Below are 16,080 nucleotides of genomic sequence, written 5' to 3'. Positions count from 1 at the left end.
TGATTTTGTTTTAAAGTAGATCCAAATAAATTAAAATTAATTTTTTGTATTCATATATATATATATATATATTGAAATGATGATATAAAAGGGGGAAAATTAATTATTATTCCATTTTTGCTTAGGATATTTTATTACTTCATTTATTATACCTTTTCCCTTGTCTTTGTTTAAATATACCATACATACATACATACATACATATATATATATATTTCGTTTTATGACCGCGTAAAATCTAAATTGATGTCATCTTGTCCTGATTTTGGCAGAAGTGAGGCTCGGAAAAAAGTTCGTTTTGTTCGCCAGATCTCATGAGTACTTTGTGCTTTGAAAGGAAGGAATCTTTGTCGGTTATTACACCAGAGCATACTCCTACTTCCTAAATTATTAACAACCAAATAACCGTGGTGAACTAAAGGAATTGGCTATGAATTATTTCAAGGATCTCTTCACTGAAGACAATTTTGACAGGCCAAAACTGAATACCCGGTATAACTATCCACAGATTGAGGATGAGATCCTTCTCTGCTTTCGTCGTGATATCGAGGACGATGAAATTAAGGAGGCCATTCGAAGTATGGGAGTGCTGAAATCACCTGGACCTGATGGCATTGGAGCTATTTTCTATCAAAGTCAATGGGAACATATAGGAGACTCAGTGACATCGACGGTAAAATATTTTTTCAATAATCGCTAGGCAATTAAGGAAATAAATGGCATTTTTATTGTTCTTATCCTGAAAAAATCTCCTCCTGAAAGGGTACATGGCTTGAGACCCATAAGTTTATGCAATGTTATTTTTAAGGCTATTGCTAAAGTGATTACTAATAGGACGAAGACTTACGGTAAACTTAATTGGGATTTTCTTTTTGATTGCATGGACCACCTCAAGTTTCCTACTCATATTATTGATGTTATTACTCAGATTATGCCTTCATCTACTATGCAACTTCTCTAGAATGGCAATAAATATGAGGCATTCTTACCATAAGGTGACCCTATATTCTCTTATCTCTTTGTTATTTTTGTGGAGAGGTTGGCTCACTTAATCCAACAGAAAATAGATGATGCAGATGGGAACCTATGCGGCTTGGGAGGGAAGGCCCCCTAATATCACATTTATTGTTCGCTAATGATATTATTCTCTTCGCAGAAGCTTTGTTAGCTCAAGCCAATGTGATTAATCAGTGTATGAGCCAGTTTCGTGATAGTTTCGAGATGAAAGTGAATGTTAAGACTCAAATCTTTTTCTCAAAAAATGTGCATATTGTTTGATGGGATGAAATTATCTCTATGCTTGGATTTACTCGCACTGCCGATCGTGGCCACTGTCTCGGAGTTCAACTTCACACTAAACCAGTAGAGAAAGAAACATTTTATGATGTTGTTGACAAGATTAAAAAAGCATCTTTCGTCTTGGAAAGCTACCCCACTGTCTCTTGTGGGGCGGACCACTCTTGATCAAATGAATAGAGACTTTATATAGAGCTCTATAGAAGATAAAAAGAAAATTCATTTAGCGTCTTAGAATGATGTGGGACGAAGCAAAATAAACGGAGGACATGGTATAAAGCATGCAAGGACTTAAAACCAAGCGTTTCTTATGAAGTTAGGATAGAAATTAATGAAACAGAGAGATGACCTCTACGTACGGGTTATTAGAAGCAAATACAAATGTGGAAGTGACGTGATTCCAACCATCAATAAGTAGAGAGTAGGCTCAAAAGTTTGGGTTGATATAAAGGCTACCTAGAAAGGAGTGTGTGAAGGCATTGAGCTTGTTAATGGCGGACAAGATGTCAAGTGGAAATGGGAGAAGCATGGTGCTTTCTCATTTAAATATGCATACTACTGCTTGTCTAAGAAAAAACCAACGAAGGACATGATATGGGGCAAACTTTGGAAGTTGAATATTCCTCGAGGGTGTAAGTCATTCATGTGGCTTGTCTTACATAATAGGTTGCTTACCAACAAAGCATGGAAACAGAGAAAGATGAACACTGATGGTTGATGCATTTGGTGTCCCAATTGCCAGGAAGATGTGTTACATGTTCTTCGAGATTGCCCGCAAACTTACCAATTCTAGTGCCGATTAGTGCATCCCAGTCATCAAGGTGTGTTTTTTGACCTGAACCTGAATCTTACACAACGGCTCTGATGGAATTTGAATGGCCCAGGAAGTAAGATGCGTCTAGATTGACGTGAATTGTTTTCAGTGTGCTATTGGCTTTTTTGGCAAAGAAGAAACAAGTATATTTTTGAGAACGAAACTAGAAGCAATAAGTCCATACATGCACAAGCACTCTTTGTCCTTTCGAGCATGGCAAAACAAAAGGCTGCTATAGCCGGGACAAATTTTTTAGGATAAAAAACAAGGACTGACACTGCTACTTGGCAAGCTCCTTCGCAGGGATGGATCCTTAGTAACATTGATGGCGCCTTCTTTTATCGGACGGGTATAGGAGGATGTGGGGGGATGCTTCAAAATCACACTGGTTACTTTATTTCTGGGTTTATTCACGAAAATATTGGCACAGAAAGTCTTGAAATTGTACTTTGGGCAATTTTGCTTGGGTTGAAGGAAACGTGGGACTTAGGGCACCGAAAAGCAATTGTGGAAAGTGATTCTTTTGAGGCAATTCATCTTGTTAATAGAGAGTATAACCCTCTTCACGATTACCATATGCTTGTTGGCGAGATTCAGGAATTCTTTTGTAGAGAGTGGCATGGGAGTGTGCGTCATACTTGTAGACATGGTAATGTTGTTGTTGATAGCCTTGCCAAACTAACCCTTAATACTTGGCCAGGATTCACTAGAGTTTTCTCTCCGCCCCTTGATGTATTTTCTCTTTTATTAGCTGATTGCAATAATACTACCCAGCCTTAGTTAGGCTGCCTATATTTATAAATAATAATAATAATAATAATAATAATAATAATAATTGGTACAAGTGATAACCCACTCAGGAATCAAGAGACGATGGTTCAGCAGAAAATAGAGAAACTTTTAGACACTAGACATATACTGTGTGCGTGTGTATGCACTGAGTGATTAAAATTTATTTTCCATGTATCAAATAATAAATATATGTTAAAAAATAGATTTTAACCGGCGAATAATTCAACTTGCGCTCGATTTAGTCCCTTGCAAATGTTTCATCCTGAGTTGCATGAAAAAAGTATAGTTTTGTTACCTTGGTATTTATCTGCACCACCCGGCTCCCATCATTAATTTTGCCCATTACTGTTGGATAGGACATAGCATCAACATCACATCAAATAATGCACTTCTTCTCAAGACAATGAAAAAACATATCAAAACACCCACCTACACAATTATTAACTCTATTATTCATAAAACTACAAATAACGTGATTCATTTCCTAGGATTTGACAAAGCATATTTTAAAATAAAACGTTGATACATGGTACAGCAGCTGAACCCCAACTTTATAGGGGCTGGATTCAAACATTGCAATTATACTACAAAGAATGGTATAGAATCATTTTTCCAAAAATCACTCTACGCTGTTGCAGGCACAGATGTTATTACAGCCCTGCTGAAACCAAACCGTGCAAAGTAACAATGCCAATCAAGACATTTTCATCACTGATGACAGGCAAAAATTGTACTGGTGATGGAGGTGCTTCCATCTTCTTCATGGCCACCACTGCCATGGCATCCGGACCAATGATTTTTGGTTTCCTGACATTAAAATAATGTCACCTCAGAAGATATCACTTTCACTATTACGCGATTACGAAAGAATTAGCTTTCCAAATAGATGTATTGTGCAATTACATGCTCTTACCTGTTGCACATTTCGCCCACAGTGAGCTTGAAAATGCCCTCCCCACTAGCTCTGAGAGTGCGTCGTAGATCACCATCTGTAAATGTTCCAATCAGATGGCGTTGCTCGTCTATAACAAGCAGACATCCACATCCTTTACTCGTCAATTCCACCAGCTGATCCATAATTAGATCTGCTTCCCGGCAAACAGGAAGCTCGTCCTGCTTCTTCATGACATCCTTTACCTGCACATGGCAATCAAGCCATCTTTTACTTTTTAGATGATGAGCATCTATGTATTTTAGAAGCCACTGTTAAGAGAACACGACAGTTGAGGAAACCAAATTTGTGGTAATAATCTGCAGTAACTACAACATTAATTAGTGAGTAGTCTTCTGTCTAATGCTCACCTCACGAAAAGGACAGAAGACAAGAAACAAGAGCAGAAGAGTCAAAGCAATAACGCTCTAAAAGTGACTTCTCCATTAGAAGATATTACTTCGGCTTCAAGAATGCATGTGCCTAAACTCTGGTCGTAAGTTTAGTTCTTGATATCTATAAAAGTTCAATATTTGAAAATGCCATTCCCACTACTCTACTCTAGGTTCTAAATCCCTATCAAACAGCAATAACCATGCGGCAATAAAATGTGATTGGTAAGAAACAGCATACCAGAAGCCAAAGCCACATTTCAACTCTAACGACAAAATCTGACGTTCTCAAGGTTAAAATAAATGGGAATGGAAACATGTGTTGGCAATATAAATCAAATCTATTCCTGAGTTAGCACATAACGGTGAACCCAGATCAGCTACGATCAGTAAAATTCTTAGAGTCTCGCATTGTCACCACAAAGCCAACAAAGAACCAGAAAATAACGAATCATTAGACCATCACAAGAAATATCCCTACTATATAACGAATTAGCGATTATTGATGAGAAAATAACAAGTTGTTCAACAATAAGAGACACAATGGTGAGCTAATTATGCATCGTCATTTATACCAGTTTAATTTTCATTATTCGTAATTCTTCCATCTCCATAACATGGATCATCTTGCGGAATAAAAATTTAACAAAATGGTAAAGAAAGCAACACGGAATTAAGCCGCACCTTGAAGATAAGGTGTTTGCCGATCCTCCCAGCGGGGTGATTGCTGGCGTAGTCTTCCTTGCTCAAATTTCTGGCTTGCATAAGAGCAATCGCCACCGTGTCACCGAAAACCAGCTGGATGGCTGTGGAAGTCACCGGCGCCAGATTAAAGGGACACAATTCCCTCTCCAAAGGCAAATGCACGTTCATGTCGCACATGCCAGCCAACACATTCCCTTCGACGGAGGTAACCGAGATCAGATAGGCCCCCTTGGCCCTGGCACAGGGAACAAGCCTAACAAGTTCCTCAGTGTTACCAGATTTGCTGAGGAGGACGAGAACGTCACGACCGCAGAGAATTCCGATATCGCCGTGGAGAGCGTCGACGGGGGACAGGAATGCAGAGGTGATGCCGAGGGAGACTAGAGTCTGCGAGATCTTGTGAGCGACGAATCCAGATTTGCCGACACCGGTGAAGAAGATAGTACCGGAGGAATTGAGAAGGGTACGAGTGAATGCCAAGGTTTGGGAATGGTCGATGTTGTTGAAGAAGAAGTTGATGTGGTTCTGCTGAGATTTGAAGAGGCTGAGGAGGGCGGCTTCGTCGATCAGAGGAAGGGATTGTTTGGATGGTGAGGGAGAAACAGCGTCTGAAAATGGGGACAGAGAACCCATATTGTAGCGAGATAACTAGAATAGAATGAACAGCCAAGCCTCTCTAATGGCGGATCTTTTGAATATCAAGAGTGAAGAAGAAAATCAGGAGAGCTATAAATTTATCTGGAATCCTGATTAAATTAAAATATAATAAATTAATGAAACACAACACACCTTTTAAAGTCTGGCTGGTTCTGTTAATTACTTAATTCACGCGGTAAGGCTTAAGGAAGTGTCGGTGATTGCATAAAGAAACTTGTACATGTAATGGAACCAAGTACTTTGGGCTGGTTGGGCTCATTGAAATTGAGTCACATTTTTCTGAGTCCAACCCAACAGATGATAGGCTCGGCCCAATATAACTAATCGAATTGAGTCACGTATGTTTTTGGATGCTGTTAAAAAAAAACCTCAACAAAGCCCACCCTAACTAAACCAAACTGGCCCGCGAATACCCACATTTAAATGTACCGATGGCCAGCACCATACATGCCTACATACAATAACAAATTCCATATCAACGGATGCTTGTCTAAATAGTTAGGAGCCTAGACAATTGATACCTGCTAAACCCCCACGAAAAGGGCCCGTGGAAATCTAGATTAGTTTGAATTGAGCTAGGTTGGCAATAGAATCCAAAATACCCAAATACTCTAGGATACTAGGTGGAAATCTAAAAATAAATAAATAAATAAATAAGTTTCATTAGGCTGGGTTGCTTATATAGATTGTACAACATCATTATATTCTATCATTTACCAATTTTTTAAAAATATTGTTAGTTAAGAGATATCAGTCAATAACTTTCACAAATATTATCTTCAACCTTCCTCAACTTCTCTTAACATAGCTCAAAATTATTCATTCAACTCTTCTCACTAATACCTCTCGCTATAATCTTTGTATATGTGCAAATCATTTTGAACAATTTTTTTATCATTTTTCTTTTAATAGGTGTTACGCTCACTTTTTTTGCATGTGTTCGTTTTGGACTTTATCTTTATATGTATGCCTGTACATCCATCTTAACACTTTTCTATTTGTTACTCTAACTTTATGTTCTTGGTTTCTCACATTCTATCATACATACATACATACATATTTATAATTTATAAAAATTCATTCTTTTTATAAGTTATGGATAATATAACTATTTTTTTATTATATTTCTATTTTAATGATGAATTTTCTAAATTTTTTTATGTTTCCGAAGGAAAAGATCCTTCAGAAGGTTGGGACTTGGGTGTAAAAATGAGGATAGTTTACTATAAAAATATTAGAACTGAGAGACTATCCTCTGGCTACAAATGATTTTTTTTTTATTTTTTGGGGTAGAAAACAAGCGCAAAAGAGTTGTTTTGAAGATGGCATATATAAGGCCCATTAGACGCTGGATTTATGTTGTGAACGAGGCCCATGATCCATTTTTTTGGCAAATATAGTAAAAAAAAGTGAGAGCCCTGTCCACCCACATTGTCCAATGGATCGATCAATCACGGCTCATGTTCTCCTGCTGAATGGAGTAAGGGATCACGTCTTCGTTAAAACCAATTTTCAAGTTCCCCTCTCAACCCATTGGTGTCCTCTCGAACATGAATATAGTCGCGAATTTCATATTAAAAAAATAATGTCGCGAATTTCGGAAAGTTTAAGGAATGATGAGATCAGTTTTACAATGCATCAATTATTTGTACAAGTATTTTAGATTGTTGTGATCATTGAGAGGTGAAAAAACTTTATAAAATGCCACGTCATAAACTTGTACTCCACTCACCAAAACAGTGTTCGAATAATATTATTAAGGGGGAAAAAAAAAAAGCACGACGTCGAAGTCACAAAAAGATTTTTTAAAAAAAAAACTGGGACGATTCTGATCGCAATAGGTTGCCACGAACGTGCTTGCGGAGACATAATGCGAGAATATCGCGCTATCTGGTCAATTGGACGCGATGCAACCTTCTGATTTAACTAAAGGACTTTTCTTTTTTAAACAAAATATATTTTTTATTAGTCATATTTATTCTTTTATTCAACGCAACCATATTTGAAACACCTTGCTTATGTTTTGAAAAAAAAAAAAAAAAAGCAGATTTGAATCCCCCAATTGTGTTTTTAGGAGGAGGAAGCAACAAAACAAAACAAAGATATTAAAAAAAAAAAAGGTTGGGCCCCGTTCAGGACCCTCCGAACCGTGCAATGCTCACGTGTACCCCTGATGCCCATGTCGGAAACGGGACAATGCTTCTGAGCTAAGCGCAATGCGCGCGCCAGTTGAAACCACCGTTGATCAAGGGTCAACAGTAGTCTAGATGAATCCGCTTGATTTTTTTTTTTTTTTTCAAGGAATGAGACTAAGATCCTAAAAAAAAACATAATTGTAGTTTGAGCCTGAAAAAAATTTGATATTAAATTGTAGGCCTTACGGCTTTTATTGTAATTTTTTTTTGAAACCAAAAATATATTTTTGACTTTTACTTGATTCGAATTCAAAAAACATGCTTAAAATTGTGTATAATACAATATTTATTATGTACAAGATAATATTTATATATGTTCAACTGAAAATCTATGCCTTTTTAATATTTCAGTAGCCTAAACTCAATAAAATAAATAACTTAGGTAGATTATGCTCAACACAGTACTCACTATGCATAAGATAATGCTCACCTATGCTTGACTTAAAAGTTCATAACTTTTTATATTTTAGTAGCCTATGTTCAACAAAATGGATAATTTAAATATACCATGCACAACATAATATCTACTAGGCACAAGACAATACTCACGTATGCTCAACTTAAAGTCCGTGCCTTTTCAGTATTTCAGTAGCTTAGGCTTAACAAAATGAACAATCTAGGCAAATCATGCACAACACAACATCTACTATGCATGAAACAATGCTTAAGTATGCTTAACTCAAAATCTATGTCTTTTTAATATTAAGAAGGACAATTACATCAAATATGAATAATTTCATGTTGATACTAGCCTAGTTACTAAAATAAGTACTCATATAAAATTTGACTTAATATTTCAAGTCCAATATATATAAAAAACCAGTAACTATATTCAAAACATCTAACCATTACTTTTCTATATACAAATAAAAAATATTTATGACTCATAATTATTCAAAAAATATTACTTAAAAATACTTTCATATACATAATTATAGTTACTCATGTATAAAAAAAAAGTATAATGTGAGTACTTCTCATATTGAGTTAGGATTCTCGCATGTCTTGCAATTGTGTTCGACTTCCCCACATCTTGAACAATAATAAATTTTCTTATCCTGAAATTGAGACTCTATCTTTTTTATTTGTGGCCTCCCAAATGGATGACTAGTTAAAAATAGTTGTTAAAAAGTTTGTGATAAGTTATCTATCAATATTGCTATATTAGTAGGTTAGGCTTAATAAAATGTACAAGTAGGTAAATAATGTACAACACAATATCTATTATATATAACACAAAATTCATATATTATCAACTGAAAGTTTATAAACTCTAGTTTATCAGTAGGCTAAGCTTTACAAAATGTTCAAGTTAGGTAAATAATGTACAAACAAAATCTACGATATGCAACATGAGGTTCATATATTCTTAACTAAAAGTTCATGCGATTTCAATTTATCAATGGGTTAGGCTTAACAAAATGCTCAATTTAGGCAAACAATGTATAACATAATATCTATTATATACAACACAAGGTTCGTATATTCTTAATTGAAAGTTTATACGATTCCAATTTATCAGTAGTTTAAGCTTGATAAAATGCTCAAATTAGACAAATAAAATATACAACACAATATTCAATATGCACAATATAAGGTTCATGTATTTTCAATTAAAAATCCATGTGATTTCAGTTTACCATTAGACTAGGCTTAATAAAATGCATAACTCAACATTCAACAACAACTCAAAGTTAGTTTCTGCGCAACAAATATTTCACATGTTAAAATTTAATATGAACAACTCAATCATCATTATTGTATAATAACTAATCTACTTTAAAACTTTCACAGCCAATTCAATGGTTTAACAATTTTTAATTTATATCAATAGTAAAATCACAATTGAAATTCCAGCTGAAAGTTTTCCCATCCAACTAAATATTTGATTGAAATTCAACTATTTTGGATAATCCTCTCATCAATTGATGCGAGACTAAAAAGCCAGTGAGCCCATTCCATTACTCTCTGCTCGTGGTTTAATGAAGAAAACATGGCCAAACAAGAAGCTATCAATAACAATAAATATTGAAAGTCAACAAAATGTTATATTACTCATTGCTCGTGGTTCAACTGTCAACTCTTTCATATTTTAGCATAAAAGTAATGGACAACATTCTTAATCAAAGCTTAACAGACAAATTTTCAATCGAAGTGTAACACCCTTAAATTTACATACCGATTTTTCACAAATTATTAAAACCATTATCATGGTAGAAAATTTTCTTACCATGATACATCCAAGACATAATACAAGTCTTAAAATATCCAAAAAGACAATTAAAACCGTGAGAGACAGACATAAGCCTCATGTCATGATATTCAAATCAGATCATAAATCAAGAGGGACAGACATAATCCTCTTGGTCATATAAATACTTTTAATAAAAAGGATTAGAGTTTACATGCTTCACAAAGAAGATATGTCCTAAGTTGGCACAAGATACATTGTATAATCTAAAATAAGAGGCAACGTAAAAGATGGTGTCTTATACACCATAGTTATACCTCTAGTGCTTTCTCGGCCGGACTCGCTCCTGTAAAAATATTAACCACGGGGAATGAGACTTAAAAGTCACAGTAACCAAAAATTAATATGTAATGATGCATTCGGATGTAACTAATAATGCGATTGCTAAGTGGGCACACAAAACATTTAATCGAACAATACTTTCAAACAAACTGAATAAGTATTTAATTTACATAACTGCACCTTATATCCTCCTTTTGCCATACTCGGACGCCAAATCACCTGACCAAAGGTGAGTTGGACCAAGCGACACGCCACTCATTGGGTCCAATGAGGGCTTACCACGTGGTAATAATTAACCGAACAGAAATTTTCATTAACACCATACATTAAATACCCTGACAAGTCATGCATCATTCAAATATCCAAACAGAAATATATCTGAACAATAATATCTCATCATGATAAACAAAAATAAATTTTTTAACCCACTTGGCAATAATTTCAAACAAGTATATACAGTATTTATTTTCAATAATTCATAAGTTTTCCTAAACAACAAAATAACACATAACAGTTCACAAACACACCCATCACAACACATTAATAATGGTTACCTTGTGTCTTGAATAACAAGTTCCCCTTCATAACTCCTTTTTCACCACTATCTTTGTCAATATAATCTACATAATTATTTCACAATACTATATATTAATTTTATATTAAAATAAATAACTCTAATTTAAAGAGTTAGAAAGTCTTAGATCTATAATTCATATTAACACTAATTTAAGATTTATGCCTCATTTAACTTCTCAAATTCTTTTCTAAAATTCTCGTACCCTGATAAACTATTTTTTTATCCTTAATTCACTTCTAGTATCACAATTTCATCCTTTTATATTCTAAAAATTCATCCAAAAATAAATTAAAAATTTTAGAATTATCTTGAAGCCTCAAATCACCTTTCTATAATCTCAAAAATATCTATTCATACTTAAATAAATATTTAATAATCATAGGTTTATCCTTACATCTCAGATTCCACATAAATTCAACCATATAGATCTAGATTTTAACTCAAAAATTCTTAAACATGAGTTTCAACCTCAAGAAAATATTCTATAATATTTATTATATCCCTAAGAGTTTTAACCTATATTTTTACTCCATCATATCATCAAATTAACTATCCTATAGAAAAATCTTAATCAGAATATTTACTCTATCCTACAAAATAATCATATTACTAGAAAGCTAATATTATTTAGAAAATAAATATAAAATTAATTTTGTAATTAAATAAATTTTTAAATGCTAATCTAAACAGAAAAGTTAGAACATACCTGAAGAAAAAAAAATAATCCCCCCTTGCGAGAAAACGCCAAGCAACGTGAGAGGAAGAGAGAAAAATAATATAAAAATGAGATTGTGGTCCCAAAATTATATTAAAAAAAACTATAGGTTTGAATTTAATTATTCAAACCTTTAGGCTAAAAGTTACAATTTCCTCTAAATTGCATCTTAGCCTCTTATACTTCCTAATGCACACACCCCCTCCTTTTTATACATGAAGGCACCTCTTCTCTTCCCTCATCTAACCAATGTGGGACTTAGAAACAACAACCTTTTACCCCCTTTTTTTTGTTCCTTCTACCTTCTCTTTTTTTAACACATATAAAAAATTATTTATGTATTATATCTTAACTAAATATTGCTTATGTACTTTTAAATTTAAATTTTTAAATTTATAATTAAATACCTAACCATAATATCATTTCTAAATAACCTCAAATAATATAAATTTCTATTATTATCATTTTTTTCTCAAAACCTAAATTCCACAATTTTTTTATTATATAAAAATCAGGATGTTACACGAAGCACTCCTCAAGATGGAGGGATTTTAAAATTTACACACCTTAAAAGTTATTTCTCACCAATAAAGTTGAGAAACCTTCACATCCTTTGAGTAGCCTTCTCACATTTGTCATCAATTCCACCACTCCCTGTTCGTTCATATTCATTTTTTTTCTTAAAGGGTAAAATTATATTTTTGGTGTGAAGAAAAATTACAATAAAGGCTCCAAGGTTTGCAGAATAATATCAAGTTTTTTTAGGCCCAATATATAATAATATATTTTTTAAGAGCCTTAATACCATTTTTTTCTTTTTTTATTAAGTTTTAAAACAGACCAAACACTTTTTTTCTCGTACATAAATGGCATTATTCATTTATGAATTATACAGCACTTAAAATGTTTGTTATATCTTATATTAATCATTTAATATATTGATATCATGATAAAAAATATGATAGAAAAAATATTGATAATTATAATACGTTGAGTAATTAAAATTTCAGATTCTATGTATAATTTTGAAATTGAACATTAAAAATAAATACATACAAAAAATTGAAATAAAAAAATAATAATTTCATCATACAAAATGTAATAACGACAGTGAGATTTTGAGGAAATTTTTAAGATTAATTTTTTGTGTGGAAAATTAGTTTAATACAAGTCCATAACTAATTTTATATAGTTTAAAAGTTTGGTATAAATATTCACAAATTTAGCTTCACTAACTATTAAAACGATTTAGGAAATCATAACTTTTTATTGACATTTTTCTTCATTCAACAAAATTTAACTAATTGTATATGGTTCATAAATTTGATATATATAAGTATTTACAAGTTTAGTTTCATTAATAATCAAAATAATTTTAAAAACCACAACTTTCTATCAGTAAAGTCTAACTAATTTTATTTCATTTATAAGTTTGGTGTAACTATTTGCAAGTATAGTTTCATTAATAATTAAAATTATTTAAAAAATCATAACTTTTTAAATCATAGAGAGATGTTGAAGTAATTTTATATAAAAATTTAAGAGAAATGCTTAGATAGATTGGGAGAACTATATTATTTGTGATTTGTCTAATTAAAATGCTTAAAGAATCTAAATAAATTTTGTGTGACATCTTTTAAATTAATTTTATTTTTATAATATAATACACATTTGATTTCTTACATTTTTTCTCTCTACTATCATTAATATCATAATTAATTTATATTTAATATCATCTAAATGTTATATTTTTATTAGACAAATCACAAATGGCATGATACACCCGATTTATTGAAGTATTTTTCAAAATATAATATTAAATAAGTTCATTAAAATTTCACTATCATTATTTATTACATTTTCCCAATATTTAAAATGAGCTTGAAGACATTATTATAAAATAACCCTACACGAACACTTATTTCTTATACTTAAAAGTATATCTATGAGAACACTATTAAAGGTTGTTTATTTCTTTTTTATTATTTTTATTTCAATTTTTAAGAGTGCTCATACATTGAGCACTTCTAAAGATGTTATATTTAGGAGCGCTCATAAAGATTGTATACTTAGGAATGTTCATGAATGTCAATCTTTAAGAGTGCTTTTAGTTTTTTTTTATTTTTGTTAATCTTTTTATTCATATATTTAGCAGTAATTTTTTAAATGAACATTTATAAATAGTACTCGCTTTGTCACAAATTATAAAACAATTTTAGAAAAAGTTTAGCGTCCTAAAATATAAAACACTTTAATAAAAATAAAGTTTCATTGATGATACTTTTTTAATATTATCTTTTTTATATATTATTCTTCTTCAATATTCCTTCATCAATGGGATATTAAATGAAGGGTATTTTTAAAATTTTATATTTTTATCTTTAAAAGAAAATTATAAAATGTATTTAATAAGCTTTATTGGTATGTAAAATTTTATTTAAAAATATTTTATAATTTAAGATGGAGGAAGTAGTAGACCAAAGCGTTTTTTAATAGGCTAAAATACATAAAACCTTCTTAAATTTTGAGACAATTGTTTATAACCTCTCTTACTTTTAAAAATTTAAAACTAACTTTCTCAACCTTTAATTTTGGTTTTCAAAAACCCCTATTGTTAATTATGTTATTTTTTTCATGAGGGTTACAATGTCATTCAACTAAAAAAATTTATTAAACAAAATATTATATTGTATAACTATTTATAATAAATTTTTTATATTTTTTGAATTGTTGAGGCATTGATAATAAAAAAATATTATTATCACTATATAAAATTTTAAATATTTATGCTTACATTAGCTTTATCCATGTTTTTTTAATTGTCAATAGGGCATGATTTTATTAATTTAAAAGATAAATTTTTATTTATTTTTTATGTTAGATTAATGTAATGCACATGGATAAAATATTTAAATATTAGATAAATTTTAAAATTTATCTAACACATTAATATTTAAAATTTAAAATATTTTAATCATGTGCATTAGATTAAGCTAACTTAAAAAATAAATAAAAATTTATCTTTTAAAACAATAACATCATGCACCATTGACAACAAAAAATGAATAAAATTAATATAAACATAAATATTTAAAATTTTATACAATAATAATAACATTTTTTGTGTGCTATGAATGCCTTAATTATTTAAAAAATATAAAAAATTATTATAAATAGTTATACAATATAATATTTTTATTTAATAGCATTTTTTAGTTAATGACATTTTAATCCTTGTAAAAAAATAATATAATTAACAAGATTTTAAAAAATAAAATTAAAGATTGTGAGGTAAATTTTAAGCTTTTAAAAATAAAAAAGGTTATATATAATTGTTTTAAAATTTAAAATTTTTTTATACATTTTGACCTTTTCAATACAGATGCTCCGGGGTTTGCCTTTATATTTGGTAACGCTATTTTACTTAAGCGCTCTGATAAAACGCGCTCTAAAAAAATTCCTTTTGTAGCAGTGAGATGTTGTTTGGAGATGCGGAGGAGGGGGTTGGACCGTGGAGCCCGCGTAGTTGCTTTTCGAGAGGTCAGATGAGACTTTTCCGTACGGAGACACCTCGGTTCCTATCAATTTCTTTGATTTTTTGCGCGGGCGCGCTCTCTCTCTCTCTATCTCTCTCTTTTCTATTCCCCTATTTTTCTCTCTTTTGATGAGGACATGTCACGTCAGAGGCACCGCCGATTCTGCATGGGCTCCACGTTCCCATTCACTTTTTCCTCCTATTTCTTCTTCTTCTTCTTCTTTTTTAAGATACAAGCATTTTCTGTTAATATAGGCAAAAAATCCAAGGATAAATTTTTGTTCAACTTTTCAAGTTTCTACGTCCATTTTCATATCAGAGGTGATCAGGGTAGTTGACTCACAGCAATGAATCAATTGGTTATCTACCCAGTGGTGGCGTTGAAGTTGGAGAATTAATATTAATCAGATCCGAGTAATAAAGAACTCTAATTAATGTGATGTAATATAAATATGATGCTATATATGTGGCCTATCGCTGAACGCGGAAGAAAAAAAGGCCTCGCACGTGATTTTTTTTAAAGCACACTTAAATCAGCTGATAAAGACATTGTAAGAAATTAAATTGTGATTAGTTTGACAATTTTAATTTCTCAATTGTATGCCAGCTCAATCCAGTGCATTAGTTTGTGCAAACTTCGCAATCAGAGAATAAATTCCGATGTGTTGGCTGAGTGATATAAGCCAACCACTGGGTAATCGGGATAGAGACATAACATAGTGGTATGCATTGTATTAAATTAATTGAAGATAAGAAATGCTTTTTTATATTATGATCATTAATACCCGATTATATCGTGTCTTTTCTCCATGTGTGGCAGCTAGAGTTTTAGAAGAAACTCTGCGTGTGTTGTGATGTGCAAAAAATGATGTCCAGCATATTGAGGAGAATATCAGATGGAGTAACCAGGTAATTGCATCAGATTAGAGCCAATCATA

General features: G+C 31.8%; 1 protein-coding gene and 1 long non-coding RNA gene across 2 annotated transcripts; one reads left to right on the top strand and one right to left on the bottom strand.

The window, feature by feature from the left end:
* Nucleotides 1–278: 278 nt before the first annotated feature.
* On the top strand, nucleotides 279–2,860 carry LOC129295232 (uncharacterized). Its single transcript, XR_008589535.1, has 2 exons — nucleotides 279–673; nucleotides 929–2,860. It is a non-coding gene; the product is annotated as an uncharacterized LOC129295232 (long non-coding RNA).
* Nucleotides 2,861–3,332: 472 nt separating this feature from the next.
* On the bottom strand, nucleotides 3,333–5,685 carry LOC129289439 (probable arabinose 5-phosphate isomerase). Its single transcript, XM_054926216.1, has 3 exons — nucleotides 4,910–5,685; nucleotides 3,816–4,039; nucleotides 3,333–3,709 (listed from the first exon to the last, which is right to left on the bottom strand). Exons 1-3 carry the CDS (start codon nucleotides 5,561–5,563, stop codon nucleotides 3,553–3,555), a joined length of 1,035 nt encoding a protein of 344 aa, XP_054782191.1. The 5' UTR covers nucleotides 5,564–5,685; the 3' UTR covers nucleotides 3,333–3,552.
* Nucleotides 5,686–16,080: the final 10,395 nt, after the last annotated feature.

This window comes from Prosopis cineraria, unplaced genomic scaffold (assembly GCF_029017545.1).
Source record: "Prosopis cineraria cultivar Desert tree isolate PC_DT_omini unplaced genomic scaffold, ASM2901754v1 PC1, whole genome shotgun sequence".
NCBI lineage: Eukaryota > Viridiplantae > Streptophyta > Magnoliopsida > Fabales > Fabaceae > Prosopis > Prosopis cineraria.
This window is presented reverse-complemented; position numbering and strand designations above follow the sequence as displayed.

What these genes read in the sequence shown, in the direction of transcription:
- LOC129289439 (XM_054926216.1), bottom strand. Translation starts at nt 5,563, where the DNA reads ATGGGTTCTCTGTCCCCATTTTCAGACGCTGTTTCTCCCTCACCATCC. An exon ending in GCAAACACCTTATCTTCAAG is followed by an intron (nt 4,040 to 4,909) that starts GTGCGGCTTAAT and finishes TGCCATGTGCAG; the next exon opens with GTAAAGGATGTCATGAAGAA. An exon ending in GTGGGCGAAATGTGCAACAG is followed by an intron (nt 3,710 to 3,815) that starts GTAAGAGCATGT and finishes TTTTAATGTCAG; the next exon opens with GAAACCAAAAATCATTGGTC.